The sequence below is a fragment of the Selaginella moellendorffii genome, unplaced genomic scaffold (genome assembly GCF_000143415.4).
Source record: "Selaginella moellendorffii unplaced genomic scaffold, v1.0 SELMOscaffold_28, whole genome shotgun sequence".
In the NCBI taxonomy this organism is placed as follows: domain Eukaryota; kingdom Viridiplantae; phylum Streptophyta; class Lycopodiopsida; order Selaginellales; family Selaginellaceae; genus Selaginella; species Selaginella moellendorffii.
Window position 1 is genome coordinate 305,247 of NW_003314289.1, and position 24,571 is coordinate 329,817.

Genomic DNA, 24,571 nt, shown 5'->3' on the forward strand with positions numbered 1-24,571 from the left:
CATGGCATGCTTGTTTTGTTGGATAAACCCACCAAAAGGTTAACAAAGAAACTTGGAAGGCCAGCCGTTTTGTCTGGAGATCTTTGTTCCCAGTGGGCAGCATTCGATGGAATTCGATATGATCATCCAATCCAGCAATTCAGTTGGAAAGTTGTCGTGCACGCCAAAATGCCGGGGCGCGGCAAAATTCCCCTCCCTTGTTTTTTCCTCTCCCCGTTTCTTTCCTCCCTCACCAGCGAGGATTAGTTTGTTGTGTTGCGGTAAACTCTAGCGAAACAGTTTGGTGTGACGAGGACAAAGTCATGGTCTTAATTTTCTTTGTTTTTCTTCTGTTAGATCAACCAAAAGGTGAAAGCGCGTAAATTTGGATGTGTGTGTGAGAGAGTGAGAGAGATAGAGGGGGGGTGGGGTGGGGGCATTTTGTGTGCATGGTGTGAGCGGTTTTTTGGGGATGGAGACATAGGAACCGACCAAGAACAAATGCCGGCCCAAAACTTATCTTAAGAATAGTCATTAATAACACAATTATATGTCTATAATATGAGAAAATGAATCTGTCATAGAAGGCAACTTTGGAAATCCTAGGTAGCACTCATGGTGTTGTGATGGAGAGAATGAACCTGGCCACCACAGCAGCAAGGTCTCCAAATGCAAATGCCTAGCTAAGAATCACAAAAAACACACACCAAGTGCAATGAGCAATCTAGTTTGGATTTGGATTTGCCCTTTTCACCACCCCAAAACCAGATCCATTTGCCAGGGCCACCTTTTGTTTCTCTGGGAGTTTGGGGATCTGCAATGCAAAAATGTGAGGCCTTTTTTTTATATGATTTTTTTCGTTTTTCCTGATAGCAGTTTTAGTTTTGTTAAATGTGATTTAACCGTGGCACGGATACGTGTCGGCTTGTCTCCCCCAATAAGTCTCAGCTCCAGCTCTGAGAGAGAGAAAAAAGAGCGAAGTAAATACACTCTCTTGCTGTTCTTCCCGGAAGTGCATCTATACTTATACGCTGCTCGATTCCTTGTATAGAGGCAGTATATTATAAGTGTCTATATATTATAGAGCTCTTTCCAAATTCCATTCTTCTCCTGGTGTAGCTTCCAGCAAATATTGAATGAGGAATGTAGAGGTACAGGACGGGATCACCAAGTGGAAGAAGATTACAACCCTGCCTCCTCCTCTCTATCTTGTGGATTAGCCTCGTTTTCCCCTCTCCCGGCTGGATCCATTCTCGCACCGTGTTCTTGGTGTCTTACGTTTTCTTTCTCTTTTACTAATCATATCAATCCGCAAGATCTTCTTCGCTCTCCCAAATTCTTTCTTGGGTTAGTTAAGCAGCAGCTCCTGATCATTCGAAAGAAGAAATCTGCATGAAATCTGGGTGAATTTTGCCACAACACATCCCACTTTCCTCCATTCCAACACCAGATTTTTTCTTCTTTTTTTTTTCGTTTTTCCTTTTTTCACACATGTTGGCAGTTTGATAATTAGCTTCTGCTGCGTACTGCGGCTGCACGCTGCTGTCCTCCTGCGCGCTGCTCTCGCTGCTCGCTGTGTTTCCTCTGGGCTGTGGAGATTGCGTTATAAATACACCACCCCTTCGTTCCTTTTCCTCTCCTCCATAGCTTTACAACACTCCTGCTGCTGTTCTTCATTCCCTCCATTCAAAACCTTCTCTGTCGAGTCGAGCGAGTCGAGTATTCACCTTTGAAGAATCAAAAGGGGGTGGTGATCGGGGAGAGTGTCTTTCTCTCTTGCAGCTTCTCTCCCAATCCTGCTGCTGCTGCTGCTGCTTCTCACTGGGGGGAGAGATTCGCTTGAGATTCTTTCAAGATCTCTTCACATTCAAGGGGGGAGAAAGGGATTGATTGGGATCCCTGTGAGAGTGATATAAACTCTTATATATACTTCCCCTCTCTCCCTCTCTCACACACGCATCTGTATATGTGTTTTGCATGCATGGCCACAATCAATTGGTTTCTGGGAAGCAATCAGGCTGCTGCTCCTGCTCCTGCTTTCTGCTTTCTGCGCCCTGCTGCTGCTGAGAACTACTCCTGAGCATTAGAGAATACATGCAGAGAGATCTTTGTCACCAACAACACACAAGGCTGCTCCTTTTTGTTCCTGCCATCTCTGTGTGCTTCAATTGCAGCACTGCACTCTCTTCTCTCTTTTAAAGACTCTCACTTTCTCTTCCTCTCTCTCTCTCTCTCTCTCTCTCTCTCTCTCTGTCTCTTCGCTCTCTTGCTTTTCCTCTTTCTTTTGCCTCCTGCTTCTTCCCTTTCCCTCTCACTCACATTCACACCCTTCAGCAGAGAGGCTTCAAACAAAAACAGCAACAAAAGCAACAGGCTAGCTATAAGCCAGTGGTTGAAGTTTGTTGGCACTTTTGTTTGGTTGTTTCATGCCAAAAGTTTGATGATAGCTGGCTGTGCATGCTGATCATGATATAGAAGCACCCAGGGAGGCCAAGAGAGAAGAGGCTCAAGTTCCAACAAAGTTTATAGCACCAGAAAAGAAAAAAAGAAGAAAAAAAGAAGGAAAAAAGAAGGAAAAAGGAAGAAAAGAAAAGAGCGCTGCTTGATCATAGGATTGAAGCGCGAGTTGTCTTGGCAAGATCCAGCTGCGGAGAAGGAAAGATAGGAGAACCGGATACAACCACCACTCGAATCTCTTCGTGGGATTTGGGAATATCTGGATTGGAATTCTCGGCTCTCCTCGTTGTTCGTCGCTCACCCTTTTCTCTTTTTGATTTTTCTCGTTTTTTCATTCAGCTCAGATCCTCCTTCTCTCTTCTTTAATTTCTTTCTCTTTTTCTGCTATTTCTCTCTCTCACTTACACCATCTCTTCCTCCAGCAAGAAAGAAGGAAGAAGCTCATCTGAAGTTCTCTCCGTTGCTCCTTTCGAAAGGCTTTGTGACAATGTCAGGAGTGTGGGTCTTTAGGAATGGTGTTGCTCGCCTCGTCTCCAATCCGCTCATGGAGCCCATCGACGGAGGCATGGAGCCAGTGGTGACGCGACGAAAGGTGCTCGTGCATGTCCCCAGCAACGAAATAATCTCCTCGTATTCGTGCCTGGAGCCAAAGCTCCTGGCGCTGGGATGGGAGCGATACCCGCTCGAGGAGCCCGACCTCATCCAGTTCCACAAAGTCTACTCGGTGGATCTCATCTCCTTGCCCGCCGATTTCTCCAAATTCAAGACCATCCACATGTATGACATTGTGGTCAAGAACAAATCAATCTTTGAGGTTCGTGACTACTTCTCCTCGTCTTGATCAACGATCCTTCTTCCATTCTTTTTCTTCGTTTTCGCTTTAGCTCCTGTAGTTCAAGTAGTGTTCTACTCTTATCTCCAAAAGGCCAGCACAGATTTCTCTGGAAAGAAAGAAAGAGAGAGTGAGAGATAACAAAACAAAAATCGAATTTCTCCCGAGCAATACGATATACCTTGTTTCTATTCTTTGCTTTGAATCTCTTGTGGAAATGGAATGTTTTTTGTAGCACCGGCTGCTGCATATACTTAAAAAGAGGACTCAAACACTCTTTTTTTCTGCTATTTTTTCACTCATGGTCAACAATCCCGGGAAAAAACAAGACCCCAAAACATCTCGCATGTGTTTCCATAAAAGCAACTATCAAACACACTCGCTTCAAAAGAACGTCGTCGAAAGCTCGCTTCAAAAGACTCTCATAAAGAAAGATTTGTTCTTGCATCCGGAGACTGGCGTTAATGTGCTTTTTTGTCACGTATATATTATATTTTCCTATAAAAAAAAACTATATTGGTTTTCTCAGACAGTCACGGACATTTCCAAACCATTAACAAAAAACAAAAGCAATTAGAATATATAGAAAATCCGAAACAAAAAACGTTTGATAAGGTTCTTGCCAATGACATGCCAACGTCCATGGACCATAAATTTATTCAGCAACAGCAAACATTTACAAAAGTTGGTAGGATTTTTCTCTCGGCCAAAACATGTTCCAAAACAATAACTATTCTTATTTTCTTCTCCTTATTTGTCAATGCAACGCAATGATCACAAGCTAGAGCCCTCAAATGATCAAAACCCTTCAAAGCAAAAAGAACTATCTGGGATGATATTAGCACGCAGTGCATGCATTTAGCAATACGAGATTTATTTCCTCTTTACCAAATTGAGGTGACCATCACAAACAAATCCCAATCTTCTCTGGATCATAAGTTTCATAGATACATAGGTGCACATGATAAAGCTAAGTTGACTATGGGCACCCAGCAGCCGTGGATACGCCACCCATCAACGGCTCCAGCACGTCCTACGGGTGCTATACGGTCCGTATGGCACCAAAGAACGTCAGCAGCCCGGCAATCCCAATAGCAAAAGCTGGCCTCGCATTTAATGTGCTGCCGGCGTGTCCTGACTGGTATCTTTGTGTTAGGTGTCAAGCAGTCTTTGGGTAAGACAAGCTTAAAACATTTGCCCAGTTGGGGCATTTGCAGTACATGGTCCTTTCTCTAGTTTTTTTTAATAGTTTTTAGAGTTATATTATTTGTTTAAAATCATATGTACAAAGATTGCAACAAAATCTTTGCGAGCTTTGGGTCTCTCGATCACATTGCATAGAACTCGAGAATTGGAAAGAGTGGGAACTTTAATGGTCTTCCAGGTGATACTTACCATGACAAAAGAAAGCTTCTAACTCTTTCGCTATTCTTCCAGTGTTTCTCTACAAACGTTTCTTCTTTTTGTCCAATTTGGTATGGTAGCAAATTCCGCGCTTGGGCATTTTGGATACTTTCTTTCCTTGGTTTTTCTTTTCTTTTCTTTCTTGTGACGCTCACTGCAACAAAAAAAAAAAAATCTCCCGCTCGCTCCTCCCGGGAGAGAGCTTTTACTTCTCAAAACATGGAGTTGTAGGTGAAGAGCGTAGCTACCACAGACACGATACCGATGACAAACGTTGGGAAGAGCGTTGCATTGAGGAGCTTGTCTTCTCGCAAATACCCCGCCACAGTTATGGTTCCATCCGCAATAACACGGGCCAGTGTCCCGGCCTCCGTCGACAGCAGCCCGCCGTTAAAAGTCCCTCGGGCGAGCCTCGATGACATCACCTTGGACAGCAGCGACAAGTTCACACCTAGAACAAGGAGAAAAACTTAGAAAATTCGCAAGCAGCCAGGCAAGACACACAACAAAGTCTCTTCCCTTCCAAGCGACTCAACCGACGAAGAAAAAACTATGAAAGCTTACCTTCGAGGACCTCGGCCGAGACAAAAATAAGCACCGCTCCCGCGATGTACTGTACAATTGTGTAGCGGAATGGCCCGGAGAAGCTGACCAGCACTCCCACGCAGGTGAGTATCTCCGCCGCTAGAAGTATTTGCCTGGAATTAAAAAGCAGTTGAATCGTCCCAGTCAAGAGAACCAGCTTACCGATCCTCGAAGATGTTGCTCAAGCAGCTCCCGACGACTGCGTTCACTGGCAACACCGTAAGACCCAGCAAGGCGAGGAAAATGGCCACGTTTCTTACGTCCCAGTGGAAGTAGAATGACGTGACAACACTTGATTCTGATATCAAAACCTCCACAGCGTACTTGAGCATGAAATATATGAGCAGTTGCACCTGCAAAATATATAGTGTCAGCCTTTGTCACATTTGCTTAGAAGCACTCACCTTGACTGGGAGTGTGAGGAGATTGTACGCTTCTCTGATGGAATTCGCTGGCTGCTTGGAATTGTCTTCAGAGACTTCATCCTCTTCTCTTTCTCCTTCCACATCATTTTCGTCCTCTATTTCTGTTTCCTCTCTGGAGTCGTAGCTAGAATTCAGCGGTTGCAGCATTCCCTCCTCGGCATCACTTTGTTCTTTATGCTTTTCATTGGCAAAACCGTTATCTGCAAACCATGGAAACCGTGTAAGCAGCAAAATAACAAGGTGACGACAGTACCAATAGCCAGCCTCGACTGCCCGCCGCTTGTTGATCCGTCAACCTCGATTGGACGTGCAGGTTCTTTGAAAGAAACCCATAACCACGCCAAGTAGAGAATCCAGCAGATAGCCATCGCCCACCCAGGCAGTGTGTTGGCATTAAACGTCATTCCCACGAACTTCTTGTTGAACTCCAGAACTCCTGCTAGAGCTGGACCTGCAGCCATCCCCAAGGCACTCGCACTCACAAATCCTGCCGAAGCTTGCAGGCGTGATTTTAGAGGCACGCAGTCGCTGATATACCGCCTGTTTACCGCTCTAGCAGAACCCAGCCTACCATGCAAATGAAGAAACAGGGCGGTCAACAATGCTGATCTTAAGTGAATACGTACCCACAAAGAAGACGTCCAACCAGCAACAGACTAAGCGAATTGCAGTCGTAAGCAACTGCATAGAGCAAGTTCCCCATGAAGAGCATCACACTACTGAATATGAGAGGCCGAAAGTAAGAGGTGTTCGACCATGCACTGAAATACACAGAGGATACCAGCTGAGCTACAGCCATTGCTCCGATTATAACTCCGCACAGTGTTGGCGCAGCACCCATGCTCAGGGCATACTTGTCAGCCGTTGGAACGATGATGTACGTGTTCACCTGCAACCATGACATAAGTTTGTGCAAGTAGATACCGGCACCTCACATACCATGTACAAGAATGTGTTCGCGAGGTTGAGGATAAGAGACAACAAATGGTACTGCTCTTCCTGAACGTCCTCTTCACCGGGAGCTCTAGGAAACTCATCTTTCATGAGCATTGCATGCTGTCCAAGGAACTGAAGGAAGTTCGTGGAATTTGTCAATCTTTCTTGTGCTGCTTTTATCGACTCAACAATCGGTAACTAGAACCATCGAGTCAGTGTGTGGCGCATATAAACAAACAGTCTTACTCGAGCTGGAACATCAGGATAGTCGTAAATGGAAGTCAAAGACTTTCTATGTTCCTCCAACTCTGAAAGGTTTCGTGTCAGAGCTCCAACCATTGCTCCGATTCCCTGAAAAAAATTCAAACACGTCACTGAGTGAGGGACCGATCTGAAAGTAATGGAAAACAAAGATCCAACACTAACCACGTGTTTGAAAACTTGTTGCAGCTGCGAGTATGGATGATTGGAGCGGCTGGAGACGTAGTAATCCGTCAGCCTGTACCCAATGTGCTTATCAAATTTCTTGAGAATCTTTCTCAAGCCGATGGCGTTCACTTCCACAAAGTAGAGCAGCTTGAGCAGATCCTTTCCAACATCATTATAAGCGTCGCGAAACCTGTCTCTCCAATCCAAATCCGCTGGTTGCTCTTTCTCACACCTTTCTCTCTCGGCTCCCAGCTTTCTCAGCCTCTCAGCCAAGTCTCCTTGCCTCACGATGAGGAAGAGAACAATCTTCTCGATCTACATTGAAAAGCAAAGTCGCTAGCTTTAGCTCGGTAGTAGCAACCAAAGAAACAAAATCCAAGTTCTTACCTGACGATCAAGCATGGACGAAAACTCCTTGAGAACTCGCTGTCGGTCTTCCCTGGTATTGAAATCACCGTGCTGCGAATAGTACTTCACCTTTTTCTTCATCATCTTGTAAGAAATGTAGTAGCTGGAAAGAAAGAAATCGTTGTTAACAGCGTCGAGCGATCGAAGACTTGAGGCAAAAGGCTTACTCTTTCCATTCCGAAACCCGCTGCTCTCGCAGCTTCTTCCCGAAAGCTACCATAACCGCCTCCTAGCTACGCGCATTCGATTCAGCTCACTAGCATTCGAATGCGGCTAGATTCTTACCTTGTAGCTGGTCCGACCCGATCGAGGCGCGCGCCGTCGCTCGCTTCGACCGATCGATCGATCGCGCGGGAGAGAGCGCGTATTTTACATTATAAGCCCTATATTGTGACCTAAATCCTTAGCATTTCCCGGCTATTTTTAGCCAAGCAAGAACGAGGGGCACGTGGACGATTAATAAACAAACACGTGTAAACATTGCCACGTAGTCCAAGGGGTCGCGGCGTTTCCACACCGTTGTGAACACTTAATACTTGCTCGCCAGTGTAAGTTTCAGTGCTGTAGTTTCTTTGGAGCAGCGAAAGAAAGAATGTGTAAGTGTCAGCTTGATCGTGAGATCGACCAAGTAGATAGGAATGGATCTTGAGACTGTCTGGAAACCTCTGTGGATGCAACAGCGATCAAAGGAGCGAGTGGTAGCAGTACCTATAAGCGCTCGAGGTACACAAGGCCTGGACCAAAACGTCCATTGGCTCCTTATATGTTCTTCTGCAAGGCCAACCGGAAGAAGGTTGTAAAGCAAAATCCAAGCGCTACCTTTGGGCAGATTGGTAGACTCCTTGGAACCCGGTGGAATGGCTTGACACCCAACCAAAAGAAGGTAGGCACTTGGATCGCTTGGAGATCGGCTATTCATTCTCGTATCAAACTTGACGATGGCAGCCATACCAAACGAAATCTGCGCACGACAAGAAACGGTACCACAGGCAAATGAGAAGGCGTCGCACAAGGCAGCAGGCCAAGTACCTGTGAGGACGAGAGCGGGATGGATTTTCGTTGGCGAGCGACACTCCGATGATACAGATAGTAGCTGCATGGAAAAGCATGCGTGTTCTAGGATGATATGTAGTGATAAAAGAAAGAACGAAATCACCTGGCTCAGTGGATGTATGTCTCTTTGCACGGTTTTCTTTTCTTCTCCATCTTCTTCCTTTGCGTTCTAGCCATCCTCAGCAGTTTCTGAGGACTCACATTTTGAAGCTGGCAAAGCAACAACAAAACAACATGAAAGCGTTTCGAGGATGATGAAGCTTCTTACGCTGCGCTTTCTTTTGTATGGCTTTTTAACCGGTACGTCGACCTCTGGGGGAAGTTGAATGTCGGGCTCGTCCACTTGAGATTCTCCAATCTCGTTAGTTTCAGGTAATGCGTCTAGTGTCACGTATCCGAGTCTTCCCGATCTGAACAAGCCCACTACTCTTTTAGCTGTCTTAAACGTGCTCACCGGCTTGGTTGTAGTGGTCTGGAAAAAGCTCCAGATCTCCCTCAGTTGCAACTCAACCAGAATTTCCATCTCATTCTCGTTTCCCGGGTCTCCCTCATAATTCAATCGAATTTCGGAGAGAATTCCCTTGACTTCGACTGTGTACTTGCTACGTTCCATTTTGCTCTGCAAGGAATCAAAAGACAATGGTGGTAAACATGCATGAAATCTTGAAAAGTACCTTTTCAACTCCAGTGTGAGTGTCTTTCGGTTGCGTCGTAAACTCCAGAGTGCGAAACTCATCCCACCACTCCTGAAATGGATGTGGAGAAGAATTCCACAACACCAAGCAGTAACGAACAAGTTGTTCAATCCCAACAACGTCATAATCCATAGCGCCTGAAATATCATTCAGTTCAGGAGAAATAACAAAGAAAAGATGAGGAACTTAATGGCGGACCGATCACAGCAAGGTTCATTCCAAGCTCCGCGTCAGTAATACTCGGATGCATTACTGAGGGCGTATCCAAAATGTACATTGGAGGAGTATAGTTTATCTGCGTCATTGTGTCAAAGGATGACCAGGAAGAAGCAATCAAAAGCACACACCTTGTAGCCGCGAATAGATTCGGTTAAGTATGGACTGGGACCGACAGCAGCCAGTGTCATCTTCTCAAGCGCTGGAATTAATATCAGCATTATCTCAGCAAGAGCACTGACGAAGCGGCAAAAGAAGTACCCGATATGTTGTAGCGGCCAACTCGATGTAAAGTATTGGTAAGGACAGATTTTCCTACATTTGGTAGACCAGCCAGCATCGCCAGAGTTGTCCGCTCGGCTTTGAGTGCACGAAGAATCGAAAACTTCACTTTCCTTACCATCTACAAAGAAGAAAAAAAAATATTCAAAGAAGAAAAATGGAAAAGAAAGACGTACGATCTTCACGGAAAGTTTGTTGTGTCCATTGACGAAGACGTAGTTTTGTTGGCGCTTATGGAAGTAGAGCTTCCACGCCTGAGAAAGAAAAAAAAAGAAGAAAGAAAGAATCGTTAGAACAAAAAAATTCCCAGGAGTTTCAACCTGGATAGTCTCGGGATGGACAAGATCGGCCTTGTTGAGTACGATCAGATGATGCTTCCAGCTCAGAACCCTATCGTAGAGCTCCTTGTGCGCTGATCCCAAGGGCAACTGCTAGAAAGATCAAATGTAGCTGCAAAACCCTTGCTTACCCGCGCATCGCGAACCTCCAGCACAATGTTGGATGCCAGCGCCCTGTGCTGGAGCTCTTGGATCAGAGGCGCCGAATCTGGAAGCTCCCAGCGAGCGGGCGCTAGCTTGAGCGCAAGATTTCTCCGCATTTGTACCAAAGCCATCCCCTGTTTGAGAATTAGGGTTTTTGGGCAAACGTACTCATATTGTTAAGATTTTATCCTTTACACATTAACCCAATTGGCCATGATTGTAAGGCCTTTTTTTTATCCTATTATCCTGACTTAACACTTATGCTTGGGCTTGTAGCATTTTGGTTAGCGCGGATCATGCTGTGATATCATGTGTTAGATCAAATCGAAGCGCATCACAGAAGATTTAATCTGGATGAATCAAAGAAAAATACAGAAGTTGGAATCCTTGCCCTAAATTTAATCAACAAATCAAGTTTGGTCTAATGATCTAAAGGTTTTATATTCTTTCAACAATCCGTGTCCGTATCAATCTTCTTTTTCTTCATTCTGAGTTGCGTCCTGGTTTGCGGGCTGTTGTTTGTCTTCTCCTGAGTGAAGCTTTCGCACGCCTCTATGAACTGGATAGTCTTGCGGTTTGTGGAGCGGAGTCTCATCTAGCATTCGACAAGAATCCTGGATAGTTCCAGGATTGCAAGCTTTCGATTCGTTGAGCTTGATAGAACTCCCGCTGCGGACCAACTTTGATAAGCCTCCAACCACAGAAACATGAATTTCGAGAACAGGAACGATCAATATGAAACAACGCATTTAATTTTTTTTTTCGGATAAAGCCAGAGCTTATTTAGGGTATTCAAAGTGGAGCGTCAATGCACGCCAGCAACACTCCTCCGGAGACGCAACCCAAGCAGGTCGTGAGTAGATTCCCCCTGCATTCAATCGCATTCTCACGATCCTTGCCGTTCCTTCTCGTTTTTCCCGTTCGATCTTCTTCGCGGTTTCGCTCCTCTATGTCCGATTCTTGTTGAGCTTCTTGATGGTCATGTTTAGAAACAGTGGTATAGAGATCTCTGAAGGAAATCTTGTCATTGATTTCAAACAGGCACCCGCCATGTTGGATGAGGATCTAGAGCGCGCTCTGGTTGCGCAAAATCCTGCCACTACTACCGATGGCTCGGTGGATTTCCGGGACGCGCCCGCAAGCAAAGCCAAAACCGGAGGATGGAAAGCCGCGCCTCTTATCTTCGGTACGATTTCGCTTCTTGAATCATCCTAGTGATCATCGACCATGACCGAGATCGTCACGAAAAACAGGCATGGAACTATGCGAAAGAATGGCTTCGCTGGGACTCCAGCGGAATCTGGTCACCTATTTCGTGAATGAGATGCACATCGCTATTCCAAAAGCAGCGAACATGGTCTCAAACTTCGTCGGTACATTGTATCTGACCCCTTTTATTGGAGGCTTCTTAGCGGACGCGTATCTTGGTCGGTTCTTGACGATCAACCTCTTTGCATCAGTCCAGTTAGCAGTGAGTACTTGGCAGCGAGTTTGCTTCTTGCGATCACTCACAATTCCGATCCCAGGGAATGGTTCTCTTGACGATTTCAGCTGTGCTCCCATCGCTAAGACCGCCCAAGTGCTCGGATCCTTCTCAAGTTATATGTCCGAGAGCTCATGGCTCACAGATTGCTGTGCTCTTCACAGGACTTTACCTCGTTGCTCTTGGCAACGGAGGCATCAAGCCCAACGTATCCTCCATGGGAGCTGACCAGTTTGACGAGGGAGATCCCCACGAGAGTAAACATATGTCCAGCTTCTTCAACTGGTTCTACTTCATCATCTCTGTGGGATCCTTGATATCGATCACGGTGTTTGTGTACCTCCAGGATAACGTCGGGTTTGGCTGGGGATTTGGCATCCCGTCTGGCTTGTTGGTTGGGGCCATTGTCGTATTTTGCCTGGGTGCTCCTCTGTACAGATACAAGCCACCCAGTGGAAGCTCGCTGACTCGTATTGCTCAGGTCATTGTTGCAGCTTTGACGAAGAAGAATGCGGCATACCCTGCCGATGCTGGGGAGCTGTACGAAGACGAGAAGCCAGATCAGAAAATCGAACACAGTAACCAGTTCCGGTAAGCTTCCAGTTTTGTTTCATGAGTCTCCTCAAAGTTTGTAGCTTGTTTTTCTTTTCTCTGTTGCAGCTTTCTGGATAGAGCAGCCATACTACGGCCAGGAATGTATGAGAAAAGCCCGTGGCATTTATGTACCGTCACCCAGGTTGAGGAAGTGAAGATGGTTTTAAGACTGCTTCCAATATGGGCCACCACGGCGTTCGTATGGACTGCTCTAGCACAGATGGAAACTTTCTCGGTCGAGCAGGGAGCCACCATGCAACGGCGCTTGGGTCCCCGTTTTGTCTTCCCGCCAGCGTCTATGTCCGTTTTCGAGCTCATCAACGTCTTGCTCTTCTTGCCACTCTATGACAAGTTCTTCGTTCCATTCGCAAGAAAGTTCACTGGCCATGAGCAGGGAATAACAGCTCTTCAGAGGATCGGTATTGGAATACTAGCCTCGATACTGTCCATGGTTTCTGCGGCTCTGGTTGAAGCAAGGCGGATTGACACAGCCAGGAAGTATGGTTTCCTGGATAAACCCAAGGCAGTGCTTCCAATTACCATCTTTTGGTTGATCCCGCAGTATTTTCTCCGAGGCACCACTGAAATCTTCACACAAGTCGGCCAGCTTGAATTTTTCTACAAAGAGTCTCCACGGCATATGCGAAGTTTTGGGACTGCGCTCTACCTCAGTACTATAGCAGTCGGTCACTTTCTTAGTACAGCGGTCGTCACTATCGTCAACCGAGTTACAAGCCATGGCGATCACCCTGGTTGGCTTACCAATAACCTCAACAGGAGTAAGTTGAGCAATTTCTACTGGCTTCTGGCTGCTATGAGCTCCGTCAACTTCCTGTTCTATCTTGCCTGTTCCAAGTGGTACAAGTACAAAGAGATTGGTAAATCGAGGCAGCCCCCAGAAACATTGGTCCCGGAGTCCCTCTGAACCAGGTTCACGATTTATTACAAATTTTCCTCCAAGTACCCAAGGAAAAATTAACACGGGATGACAGAGGCCTTTGGTGCTCGATGGTTACTCTGGATTTCCTGTCGTCAATCGTGACACAGTAGCTTAGATATCATCATCACTGACAGTTTTTTAACACCGGCTTGCATACATGGCATAAGAGCGACGCACTGCATGAATCACGTTGGCTGTCTTTTGGTTTTAGTGCCGACCAAATCAAGCTACAAAACGGAGCGGAGTGATTCGCATTGAACATCATCAAAGCTATTCTTTCTGCTTCTTGTTCTTTCAATTGTGAATATGGATACACTCCCTGGCTGCGAGATCCTTGGCTCCGGTTATAATGTCCTGAATGGCTACTATGCCGACGTGAAGAGCTGCCTCAGCAACCTCTTCAACTTTGGGGATGATTACCAAACCGTGGTGGTGGGTTCCAAGAGTTTCTCAATGCCCAAGCCCATCAGCTATCACTCAAGCATCGGCACCTCCGTACAATCCATTTCCGGTAATTCCATCCAGGAGTACAGCAGCAGCCTGAACTCCAAGACAAAGGTTGAAGGCAATTTCCCCTTCTTCTCTTCTTCCATTGAAGCTGACATAGGGGAAGCTTCTGCGAACAGCTTGCTAAATGCATTCAGTAAGGTACAATACCGAGTCGATTTGTACACTCTTCAGCTTCCTCCCTACCATACCGAGTACTTACGCACCAATGCAAAGAAGGACATTGACACCATGAGCGATCTAACTGTGCTCTTTGATACTTACGGTACTCACTACCTCGCTGGGCTGATCATGGGTGGCACCGCAGTCTACACGTCGGTTACGGACAAGACCACCTACAGCTCAGAGTACGACCTCAGCATCGTCGCACAAATGTCTTACAAGAGCGCGGTGAGCAGCATCAGCGCATCGGAGGAGCAACAGTACAAGGAAAGCATCAAGTCATTTCAGGAGTCAAGCCGAATCAGCCTCAACACGACTGGCGGAGACCCCGGTCTCGGGGGAGTACATTTTCCCGACCATGCAGACGATTGGAGCGCCAGTGTTATAAACTACATAGCGTTCATCGACTTCCTTGGTGAACTAAGCCTGGTCGGGATCTGGAAGCTTGCTTCCACCCCAGAGCGAGCACAGGAGATTCTGGACTTCTACCCCACGTACTGTGAGCAGAAGCAGAAGCATTATGGGAGCGATGGTCCAATGCTCCGTGCCAGGATAGTTCCACTTCTGAAACGGCAGTTCAACGACGACGGCAGCGGTGCAAGCAAGGATCTCAGCGTCTGCATTCCAGACATTGGTGGTGGCTGGTATTACCTCGGCCAAGTTGCATTCCCTGGAGGAGACGCCAGGGGTAATACATTGGTGGTTCAAGAGATCTACCCAGGTTCAGGAGCGCTTGTTGAAGTACAGAAATGGGAGAAACTGTGGGATGATACAGGTTCACACAAGAGCAAGAACTTCAACCTCTGGCGTGGCCTTGCATTCGACCCGGTGGACTACGTTGTCTTGAGCGACTTCTTCCGGGGTGGTGTGGACAACCAGGACGCTCCCACAAAGGGGGAGGCAGCTGGTATCAAGGCCGTCTCTGTGAGCTGCGTGGTACCTGCTAAGGTGGGCAGTATGATATGGAACGACATTGGCACACATGCCTCAAATGATGCGTCTGTTTGGAAGATTCTTCCTCCTGACCAGGGTGCCATAGACTCGAGCAAAATTGAGCCTTACTATGTTGCGGTAGGGAGTCACAGCCAGCCCAACCGTCCAGTGTACGTGCTCAAGAAATCGGCCGTCCTTCTTGAGGCCTAGAGTCCACCTATCTAATGCCTGAATAATCGATATCTAATACCTGAATAAGCGAAAGCATTTGCTAAAGATGTTAACCAATGAAATTGATATAGTGGCATCCCTCAGTAAAAAGTTAAATACGACTAGTTCAGTCGTAGTCAACGGTAGGCATAATCTTAACAATCTATTAGGGTTTATGGCTGACTCCACCTGTAAATCTCCGAAATCTCGCGGTTTTCCTTCTCCAATCTCTTGCACGCACAGCGAAGGAGCACGATTTGATGTCATCGTTGTTGGAGGCGGCCATGCCGGCTGAGAATGGGAGCTCGCACATTGCTCTCGATAGGCAGGTAAACAAAGAAATCTCGCGATTTTTATTTATCTTCTTTCTTGTTGCCAATTGTCTATCCTTCCTTGCAGGTGTTATTTGCAAAGGCGAGTGTTGAATCGTTCCAAAGGTCCTGCGGTGTGGGCTTTGCGTGCCCAAACCGACAAGAGGGAGCACGCTAGAGAGATGAAGAAGGTCGTGGAAACGTAAGCGTTTTCTTTTTCTTTCGATCTTTATATGGGATTTATATTGTTCTTGGCTAACTTTCAGAACAGAGAATCTGTTTATCCGGGAGTCTATGGTGACTGAGGTGCTGGTTGGAAGAAACGACGATGTTGAAAGGGTCGGCACCTTCTTCGGCGTTAGTTTCTTTGCACCAGCGGTGGTTCTGACGACCAGGACCCTTATGAATGGAAAGATATGGGTTGGACGCAAATCCATGAGCACAGGGGGAGCGGGCGAGTCGGCATCGCAAGGACTTACGGAGAAGTTTTGGTTTTGAGATCGACAGGCTTAAAACGGGAACTCCCGCAAGGGTAGATGTTTGGACTGTGGATACAAGCAGATTGGAGTCCCAGCCTGGTGACGATGACGTTGAGAGAGACTAGCAGTGTTGCTACATTACACGGACGACGCCAGAGACTCACAAGCTCATCAAGGATAACTTGAAACTCCAACATATGGAGGATGGGTGGAATCGAAAGGCCGCAGATATTGCCCTTCCATCGAAGACAAGGTCAAATATTTATGGTATGAAAGCATGTAAATATTCTGATATTGCTTTGGATTCTAGATTGTCAGATGTAAAGACAAAGACAGCCACCAAATATTTTTAGAGCAACCTTTCCTGACTTAGCCATGCTGCGACCAGCATATGCCGTGGAGTATGAATATTTGCCTGAATGACAAAGAAGATAGAGGGTTTATATTTCAGTGGACAGATAATTGGAACAACTGGATATGAAGAAGCTGCTGCTCAGGTATAGGTGGTGTTCGGGCTGTCGATAAAAATGTGTTGATTACAATGCAGGGTTTTGTAGCAGGTGTTAATTCTACAAGATATTTCTGTAAGAAAAATTCTTTTGTCCCGGAAAGGGAGACGCTCATATATAGGAGCACTAATAGACGACCTGGCAACGTAGAACTGAGAGAGCCACACTTAACTTGCCTTTTTTTAATGCTTTTCAGATGCAGCCGTTCAACAATAGCAAATATCCTTTTAATGTCCATTGAAATGGTGATAATTCTGCACCTACTTGTACACATGTTGCTCTTCATATTCTCATGTTTTAGCAGGGTGATTGATGACGAGATCTGCTGGCAGTGGCTTTATAATATAATATGCCTTATAATGGCAGCAAGGCCAATGTTTCTTAGAATGCTATCTCTTATTTGGTGATCGATTGGTCACCATCTTAGAGTATGGTGTTGTATTAGTCTATAACCATATTCTCTCTACCAGCTTTCATGTGGATTGAACTGAAAATTAAATATTTTATATTGGTGGAATCTTTCTGCAACGAACAAATTTTCAAATATTGGTCGGTCATGCCACATTGGATGGGCATGGATGGGCTGCATGGACCAATCCAACCGTTCATGCCGCAAGCACGGTGGCGAGGGCTGGCTAGATAGTAGGGGATTGTGGGTGGGAAGGGATGAAGAGGGTGTGGGTAAATTGGTGGAAGTAGTTCTTCAGAGATTTTGTGCTCACACACTTCAGCTTCTCCTAAGATTTTTCTTCTCGTTCAGGACATTGCTTCAATGGAGGAAGCGCAACAAATAAAAGTACGCCGTCTACCAAAAAAGAGAGGCTCTAAGGTTCGCCCTGGAAAGCTATTGAGTGGCATACAATCAAAAGCTTGGCAGAGATTATTTACCCTGTGTGGTAAATTTCCTAGGAATTTTTCTGGGATGTCACAGCCCTGGTGGGGGCTTTGGTTCTCATGCTGAAATAAGAATTTTCCAATGTCATAGGTTTGAAAAGAGGATCTGCAAGATGGCGTTTCTGCTTCATATCAGCGGGATATGCTGGAAGAATCCAGCCCCAAACACCGGGTCCACTTTGTAGTGCTGGAGGAACATCAGATGTCAAGAACATTATAAAGCTTGAAAGTGGAATTTTTCAGAGTTATAAATGTTGGCAGGGGAATCAGACACTTTAGTCATGAATTCGTTTCAAGATGATCAAAGTTCTTACGGTAAAGGAGTGATTGAGGTTCCAGATGTTGCATCAAGCTGTTAGATGCATCATTGTTGAAGCTGAGTGCTCCAGTGAGACTACCTATCGCTCATGATTTGATTTGCCTTTAGGCATCCATATTCCTGCCTTTATACTTTCGTTTCATTTGTAATATTATTGTGAGCAAGCAGGACAAATGGCCCAAGTTCGTCTCCCTGGCTAATAGAACTCCATACTGTCAAGTTCTCCCTTCTCCTGGGAAGTAAACCATACTATCACCATGAAGGCGAAAGGCAGTGTTATAGCATGGCACACTCCAGGAGACAGTCAAGAACCAAAAGGTGGCCAATGATCTCACTGTGGAACTTTGGGCGACTTCTTTTCTTTCATGGTTTTGTGTTGTTTTATAGATCGTGTGAGCCATTTGATTCTAGAGCCTGTTATTCAGGATCAGAGGCAGGACAAATTTTAGATTAAAGGGCGCCCCTTAAAGTGCTAGGGTTTATGGCTACGCTACTCGTTCCATGGACACCACGCAATGTCCGGCCCGGCGTCCCTTGGAGCGATGCCAGGCTTTGTGGGAAGCGAAGATCTTCGCTACTGTGCTGCAATGCCAGTGGTAAATCTCCGAAATTTCGCGATTTTCCTTGTCCAATCTCTGGCACGCACAGGGAAGGAGCACAGCTTCGATGTCATCGTTGTTGGAGGCGGCCATGCCGGCTGCGAAGCGGCCCTAGCAGCGGCGAGAATGGGGGCTCGCACATTGATGCTCACACTCAATCTCGATCGAATAGCTTGGCAGGTAGACACAGAAATCTCTCATTTGCATGTAGAAATCTCTCTTGTTAGCCTTGCAATCCTGCTGTTGGTGGCCCGGCGAAATCGCAACTGGTGCACGAAGTGGATGCTCTTGGCGGAGAGATTGGAAAGATCACCGATAAGTATAAGCGATTTTTCTTATATTCTTTCTTGGTGCCGATTGTTTATCCTTCCTTGCAGGTGTTATTTGCAAAAGCGAGTGTTGAATCGTTCCAAAGGTCCTGCGGTGTGGGCTTTGCGTGCTCAAACCGACAAGAGGGAGTACGCTAGAGAGATGAAGAAGGTCGTGGAAACGTAAGCGTTTTCTTTTTCTTTCGAACTTTCTCTATGGGATTTATATTGTTCTTGGCTAACTTTCAGAACAGAGAATCTGTTTATCCGGGAGTCTATGGTGACTGAGGTGCTGGTTGGAAGAAATGACAATGTTGAAGGGGTCGGCACCTTCTTCGGCGTTAGTTTCTTTGCACCGGCGGTGGTTCTGACGACCGGGACGTTTATGAATGGAAAGATATGGGTTGGACGCAAATCCATGAGCGCAGGGAGAGCGGGCGAGTCGGCATCGCAAGGACTTACGGAGAACCTTCAGAGTTTTGGTTTTGAGACCGACAGGCTTAAAACGGGAACTCCCGCAAGGGTAGATGTTCGGACTGTGGATACAAGCAGATTGGAGTCGCAGCCTGGTGACGACGAGGTAAGAATGCTTGTTTTTCCCGTTTTGTTGCAACGTGTTATTGATACTAGGTGAGGTGGTTTAGCTTTGATCCAGCCGCACACGTTGAGAGAGCCCAGCAGTGTTGCTACATTACACGGACGACGCCAGAGACTCACAGGCTCATTAACGAAAATTTACTTGAAACTCCAACATATGGAGGATGGGTGGAATCGAAAGGCCCCAGATATTGCCCTTCCATCGAAGACAAGGTAAAATGTTTATGGTATGAAAGCATATAAATATTCTGATATTGCTTTGAATTCTAGATTGTCAGATTTAAAGACAAAGACAGCCACCAAATATTTCTAGAACCGGAAGGAAGAAGTGTTCCCGAGCTTTATGTCCAGGTTGGAAGATAAGAAAGATGTAGTTTTCTGACATATATTGCTTGAAACCAGGGATTTTCGACTGGATTACCGGAGAGATTGCAGCTAGCTTTACTGCAAACCTTACCTGGCTTAGAACACTGTGCCATGCTGCGACCAGCATATGCCGTGGAGTATGATTATTTGCCTGCAAACCAGTGCTATCCGACGCTAATGACAAAGAAGCTAGAGGGTTTATATTTCAGTGGACAGATAAATGGAACAACTGGATATGAAGAAGCTGCTGCTCAGGTACAGGTGGTGTTCTGGCTGGATATATAAAAATGTGTTGATTACAATGCAGGGTTTCGTAGCAGGTGTTAATGCTGCAAGATATTGCTGCAAGAAGGATTCTTTTGTTCTGGAACGGGAGAGCTCATATATAGGAACACTAATAGACGACCTGGTAACAAAGAACTTAAGAGAGCCATATCGCATGTTAACAAGGCAAGTATGTTTTTTTTTCACTTAACTTGCTTTTAATGCATTTCAAATGCAGCCGTTCAGAACATCGTCTGCTACTTCGGGCAGATAATGCAGATAGTCGTCTTACTCCGGTGGGGAGAGACCTCGGCTTAATCGATGACAGACGGTGGTCTCTTTACCAGGAGAAACAGTCTCGTATTTCTGACGACAAAAAACGTCTACAGACCACTCGATACTGTAAGGACGTTCTTGTTTGCATTTCTTTCTTGTTGTAACAGAACCACTATATGCAGGTTCCGAGAAAATGAACGCAGAGGTTCTGCAGTTATCCGGGCAACCTGTTGATGGTCCAGTTTTGCTAAACATGCTCTTGAAGAGGCCTCATGTCCATTATGAGCTACTGGATAAACATGGCGCTGGAAATCCTTTGCTATCACGGGAAGAGAAGGAATGCGTGGAGATTGATATCAAGTACGAGGGCCTCATAGCTCGTCAAACGATACAGCTTAAACAGGTCATTCTGGTTTTTACCTTTGGTCAACTTCTTCCCTGACTATTTCTTACTACAGATGGCATTAAAGCTGCATAAAGAAATTCCTGATAGTGTTGATTATACCTCAGTCGCGACGTTGTCAAAAGAAGCAAGAGAGAAATTGACACAAGTGAGTCGCTCCAAACCAACTGTGTGCTTATGTGACACTGTCAAATTTCATGCAGATACGACCTCGAAATATTGGACAGGCTTCACGAATTGGTGGAGTAAGGCCATCAGACATATCGTCCTTGCTTGTTCACTTGGACGTGCTGAAACGTGTAGAAGAAACAGTTGCTCAATCAAAGCCACGAGCTTGATCTCTCTTCGGGTACGTGTGAATATTTTTCACACATTGGGACCCAGGCATTCATTTGTCGGTGGATTTGTCTTACTACAATTCTTCATCAAGAAGTTCCTTTTGCTGCTAAAGGTTTGTCTCTAAATGTCAGTTGATCTGTTTTTTAATGTTTTAATATCATCTCAGCTCTCATTTTCGTTTTCGAAGATGCCATTTGTTGCTGGGAGGCGATGTCTTTCGATAACACTTCCATCTTGCCGGCAGTCATCGCAGAACCTATCAACGAAGGCTTCAAAGCTCTCTTCTATGCGTTCTCCAAGTTCTGGTATTTCCAAAGCGAGTCCAGGGAGGTAATTAACGAGTACACTGTTTACAATCGTGTACAGGCACGCATTGAACTCCTCAATGACCAAAAGTCGGACGAATATCAGGCGCTCAAGCTCTTCAGCAACTATTTCAATGACATGGAGCGGCATTTTGAAAATCGCCGCTCAGCTCATCCCAGGTACGATGTGTTTCTCTTACCGCCTGAACCTTGTTGTTTGTTTAGATACATCATGGACACTTTTCGTTTCTACGACGCCAAGTCTAAGGTCGAGAGGTTCCTGCCGATTATAAATGCTCAGCTGGCACTTGAGCAGCAACGGGAACAGCAGCCTTCAGCTTTGACACTCGCGAGAGATATCCAGGCATCAGATTCTCATGTGACTCAACCAAGCTCTTCTTCCGAGATAGACTACCGCTGCCAGCCACCAAGTCTTTCTCAGGGTTTAATCGTTGGTAGAGATGGCGACTTTACGAGGCTCAAGTCCCTGCTGTTAGACATGGGAGGCTCTGAAAGGATTTGTGTTTTTGGCCAGGCCGGCGTAGGAAAAACTCTACTTCTCACTCAGTTGTGTCAAGACACGAAGGTGAGGGGCCACTTTGCTGGGATCGAGTTTGACAACAGAGAGCCTCTAGAGATGCTGATAACTTTGCAAGCAGACATTCTGTCTCGATTGACTGGTAGTGACCGGAGGGTGGGGTCTGTTGGAAACGGGCGACGAGAAATTTTCAACATCATAGCTAGGAGCACACTGAAGAGGTACCTGCTAGTTCTGGACAACGTGTGGAAGCAAAACTGGCTACACATTTGACGGAGGAGATAGGGAGGGGAAACAAGGTGGTAGCCATCACAAGGAACGCAGATATATTGCTGGACGATCACAGGTGGACGGGTGTGACGGTTGGCTCTTTGTCATACGACGATTGCTACAAGCTCTTCTGTGTGCATGCCTTTGGAGAAGACGAGATTTGATGCCGAGCTCGTGAAGAAAATGGTTTGGCAGTGCAGTGGAGTTCCTAATGCGGTAGAGGTGGTGACCAAGTATGCGAGACGAAACAAGCACGGCAGCTGATTGCACGTTTACGAGAAGATGGCTAGGTGGGAACTTAATGACGAGTGGAATGGCGCATTCCAAGTTTTGCAGCTGAGCTTATGGACATGGGGAACGAAGACGCGCAGCTTCTTTTCTTGTCCTTCATCATGATGCGTTACTCGTCAACGATCGACATGTTTCACTTCTGCGGGCTTGTCTACGGTCAACATCACCTTAGGACTATCCGCCTGGATTTTCTCTCGACAGACTTCTGGAGCTTGGTGGATATGTGATGTTCGCTTGTGGGAACATCTCAGGAGCTTGACAAGGCTAGAGTCGCGCTCTGTGATCCGGGACAACAGATGCAAACAGGAAGGTGCTGCTGTGGACCTCAGCTTTGTAGGAAGGATGATGACACCCGCCAAGTGAAGAACTTTCGGCATGTTCGGAGCTTACTACTGCTGAAAGTGCTACGACTTCGTCCATGCGAAGGTGATATATGGACGGACTGGGATTGCGGCCACGTCAAAGAAAGTTTGGAAGTGTTTGATCTTATCCTGGTAGACACACGAGAATTCAGCAGTGATGCCGACGAGTCTCTCAGTGGTTCCAGAATGCTACGGGTGCTACCCCTGAGAAGTCTTCGAGTGACAAGGCTGCCATCGTCTGCGCGACTTCCCGAGTCTCACGCGCCTGCAAATGCCACGAGATGGCTTCCACGCGGCTTTGAAGAGCTTACGAGCTTGAAGGTGCTGGAACTAGACGGGTGTGGAGTGCTAGACGAAGTTCCACGACTGGGCAGGCTTTGCGATCTCCGGGGGCTAGAACTCACGGGCTGTCCCACAATGGAGCGCATCCTAGAAACCATGACTTCACAATAATCACAACAAGGAGGCGGCGACCAGGAACTTAAAATATCGGACTGCCGGGACTTTGCTCGCTTCCAGACCAAAGTTGACGAGTTACAGGTATGTTCTCTGAGCTTTCTATATCCGGTTGTGGAATCGAACCGACTTGGGAGTCTGCCGCTGAACAGATTATACATTTCAGGGTGTGAAAAGCTGCGCAGCATTTCAGAGAGCATTCCTACGCTCGAAAGTTTCTCGCTGGACAGGCTGCCACTTTTGCTGGAGATTGGAGGAACATCCTGGGCGAAGCTGAAAAAGCTGCACGTCTCAAGCTGCGAGAAGCTACACAAACTTTCGTCTCCCTCGACATGAAAAGCTCTCGCTAAAAGGCTTGCCATCTTTGCTGGGGATGGACGTGCTCGAGAAGCTGGGGGCCTCAGGTTGGAGGAGATGGCAAATCTCTCCTCGAGGGTGATGAAAAAACTGAGTATTTCGGAGTGTGACAAGCTGCACAAGATTCCAGCTATTTCTCCTGGGGAGATTGGAGACATGTCTACGGTGGAAAAGCTTGAGATGGTGGTCATATCCGGTTGCCAGAGGCTACTCAGTGTTCCAGCGAAGTTCACGTCTTCCCAGCTTGTGCTCAAGAACTTACCATCCTTGGTGGAGATTGGCGACGAAAGTTTCGGCGATATCCAGAAGGTTAGCATCTCACACTGCGAGAAGCTTCCCAGAGTTCCTCTTATTCCAGGCTCCGGCTGAGCAACTTACCATCGCTGCTCGAGATTGCCGAGAGTTCGCCGGTGGCAATGCATGTCTCGTATTGCGAGAAGTTGCCACGAGTTCCTCCCATGCGGGGGATCCAGCGGCTTTTCCTGATGGATCTACCATCTTTGGTCGAGATTGGCGAAGGTTGTATGGCCACGCTCGATCGGCTGGAGGTTTCAGGTTGCAAGAAGCTGGACAAACGTCCTTACGCTGGTCTTCTTCTACTTTCATCACGGAACGATATCCAAATGATGATGAAGAGCGATAAAAAAACACGGAAGATCTTTAGCACGAGATTACAGATTGCAAATGTTTATGCGTTTTGCAGCAAGCACGAAGGAGCAAAAGTCAGCAAGTTAGGCTCCACTATAAAATCATGGGCGTAAATTTCACCCAAAAGCTGACACGAGAAAGAGGAGCACTCGCCTGCGCCTGTGCCCAGTCCACACCACCACACGGCAAAAGTTTCGTTCCGAGTTGCTGTTTGACAAGTCTTTGCAAAGTGTGTGTAGTGAAATCAATATAGACGGTGGAGTACGTGGTTCCATGCAATGACTTTAATTTCCATTTTACGCCAGGTGGTGTAATGCCGGTATATGGTCAAGCCAGGAAAAAAGAAAAGGAGATATACACAGACGCGTCATGTATGCAAAAACAGGATGGCTGAAGTGAGAGGTGCTTTGATTCTTTGCCAGTACTAGAGAAAGAGGTGAAGCTTCTTCTCGTTTTTGTCTGGAGGAGCTGTGCTTGGTACGCGTCTCTTGCAAAAGGACTAGAAACCAAAAGAGCTTTGTCACTGTCAGCGGGGTGTGTTGAATTACAAGCCAAGTCCTGGATGAACACAGATCCGGCAGCAGCAGCAGCAGGCGCAGCAGTGCTCAGTCCGTGTAATGAAGCTGAAATGGAAAAAGCTTGCCAAATGCTGCTGTGCGTGTACAGCG

The 24,571-nt window shown here is 46.5% G+C and overlaps 6 protein-coding genes across 11 annotated transcripts; 4 read left to right on the forward strand and 2 right to left on the reverse strand.

The window, feature by feature from the left end:
- Positions 1 to 1,013: 1,013 nt before the first annotated feature.
- LOC9630036 (flowering-promoting factor 1-like protein 1) lies at positions 1,014 to 3,502 on the forward strand. Its single transcript, XM_024680688.1, has one exon. The coding sequence runs from the start codon at positions 2,924 to 2,926 to the stop codon at positions 3,275 to 3,277; it is 354 nt and encodes a 117-aa protein (XP_024536456.1). The 5' UTR covers positions 1,014 to 2,923; the 3' UTR covers positions 3,278 to 3,502.
- Positions 3,503 to 4,622: 1,120 nt separating this feature from the next.
- LOC9630037 (SPX domain-containing membrane protein Os06g0129400) lies at positions 4,623 to 7,769 on the reverse strand. Its single transcript, XM_024680748.1, has 12 exons — positions 7,741 to 7,769; positions 7,623 to 7,688; positions 7,435 to 7,558; positions 7,045 to 7,362; positions 6,865 to 6,969; positions 6,622 to 6,816; positions 6,309 to 6,571; positions 5,936 to 6,249; positions 5,662 to 5,882; positions 5,420 to 5,610; positions 5,237 to 5,370; positions 4,623 to 5,123 (listed from the first exon to the last, which is right to left on the reverse strand). Exons 2-12 carry the CDS (start codon positions 7,673 to 7,675, stop codon positions 4,885 to 4,887), a joined length of 2,157 nt encoding a protein of 718 aa, XP_024536516.1. The 5' UTR covers positions 7,676 to 7,688; positions 7,741 to 7,769; the 3' UTR covers positions 4,623 to 4,884.
- Positions 7,770 to 7,858: 89 nt separating this feature from the next.
- On the reverse strand, positions 7,859 to 10,328 carry LOC112348351 (short integuments 2, mitochondrial-like). 4 transcript variants are annotated; one of them, XM_024680727.1, is made up of 13 exons: positions 10,171 to 10,328; positions 10,022 to 10,129; positions 9,878 to 9,955; positions 9,681 to 9,822; positions 9,551 to 9,621; positions 9,402 to 9,498; positions 9,183 to 9,340; positions 8,777 to 9,127; positions 8,612 to 8,718; positions 8,485 to 8,548; positions 8,275 to 8,416; positions 8,164 to 8,226; positions 7,859 to 8,110 (listed from the first exon to the last, which is right to left on the reverse strand). In XM_024680727.1, exons 1-9 carry the CDS (start codon positions 10,312 to 10,314, stop codon positions 8,617 to 8,619), a joined length of 1,251 nt encoding a protein of 416 aa, XP_024536495.1. In that variant the 5' UTR covers positions 10,315 to 10,328; the 3' UTR covers positions 7,859 to 8,110; positions 8,164 to 8,226; positions 8,275 to 8,416; positions 8,485 to 8,548; positions 8,612 to 8,616. The 4 variants fall into 4 exon arrangements, with proteins under 4 accessions (XP_024536495.1, XP_024536493.1, XP_024536494.1 ...); XM_024680725.1 differs by having other exon boundaries at positions 7,859 to 8,226; XM_024680726.1 differs by having other exon boundaries at positions 8,164 to 8,416.
- Positions 10,329 to 10,982: 654 nt separating this feature from the next.
- Positions 10,983 to 13,201, forward strand: LOC9630038 (protein NRT1/ PTR FAMILY 8.2). 3 transcript variants are annotated; one of them, XM_024680637.1, is made up of 5 exons: positions 10,983 to 11,036; positions 11,225 to 11,369; positions 11,437 to 11,654; positions 11,710 to 12,257; positions 12,327 to 13,201. In XM_024680637.1, exons 1-5 carry the CDS (start codon positions 10,992 to 10,994, stop codon positions 13,183 to 13,185), a joined length of 1,815 nt encoding a protein of 604 aa, XP_024536405.1. In that variant the 5' UTR covers positions 10,983 to 10,991; the 3' UTR covers positions 13,186 to 13,201. The 3 variants fall into 3 exon arrangements, with proteins under 3 accessions (XP_024536405.1, XP_024536406.1, XP_002975508.2); XM_024680638.1 differs by having other exon boundaries at positions 10,987 to 11,033; XM_002975462.2 differs by lacking the exon at positions 10,983 to 11,036 and having other exon boundaries at positions 11,060 to 11,369.
- Positions 13,202 to 17,829: 4,628 nt separating this feature from the next.
- Positions 17,830 to 20,724, forward strand: LOC9630040 (tRNA uridine 5-carboxymethylaminomethyl modification enzyme MnmG). The gene is made up of 13 exons (XM_024680545.1): positions 17,830 to 18,120; positions 18,173 to 18,303; positions 18,351 to 18,442; positions 18,501 to 18,614; positions 18,681 to 19,011; positions 19,062 to 19,241; positions 19,299 to 19,379; positions 19,431 to 19,649; positions 19,702 to 19,844; positions 19,897 to 20,060; positions 20,117 to 20,337; positions 20,393 to 20,485; positions 20,541 to 20,724. The coding sequence occupies exons 1-13, from the start codon at positions 18,006 to 18,008 to the stop codon at positions 20,673 to 20,675; spliced, it is 2,019 nt and encodes a 672-aa protein (XP_024536313.1). The 5' UTR covers positions 17,830 to 18,005; the 3' UTR covers positions 20,676 to 20,724.
- Positions 20,673 to 24,182, forward strand: LOC112348296. Its single transcript, XM_024680546.1, has 3 exons — positions 20,673 to 20,788; positions 20,843 to 21,161; positions 21,207 to 24,182. The coding sequence occupies exons 2-3, from the start codon at positions 20,887 to 20,889 to the stop codon at positions 21,790 to 21,792; spliced, it is 861 nt and encodes a 286-aa protein (XP_024536314.1). The 5' UTR covers positions 20,673 to 20,788; positions 20,843 to 20,886; the 3' UTR covers positions 21,793 to 24,182.
- Positions 24,183 to 24,571: the final 389 nt, after the last annotated feature.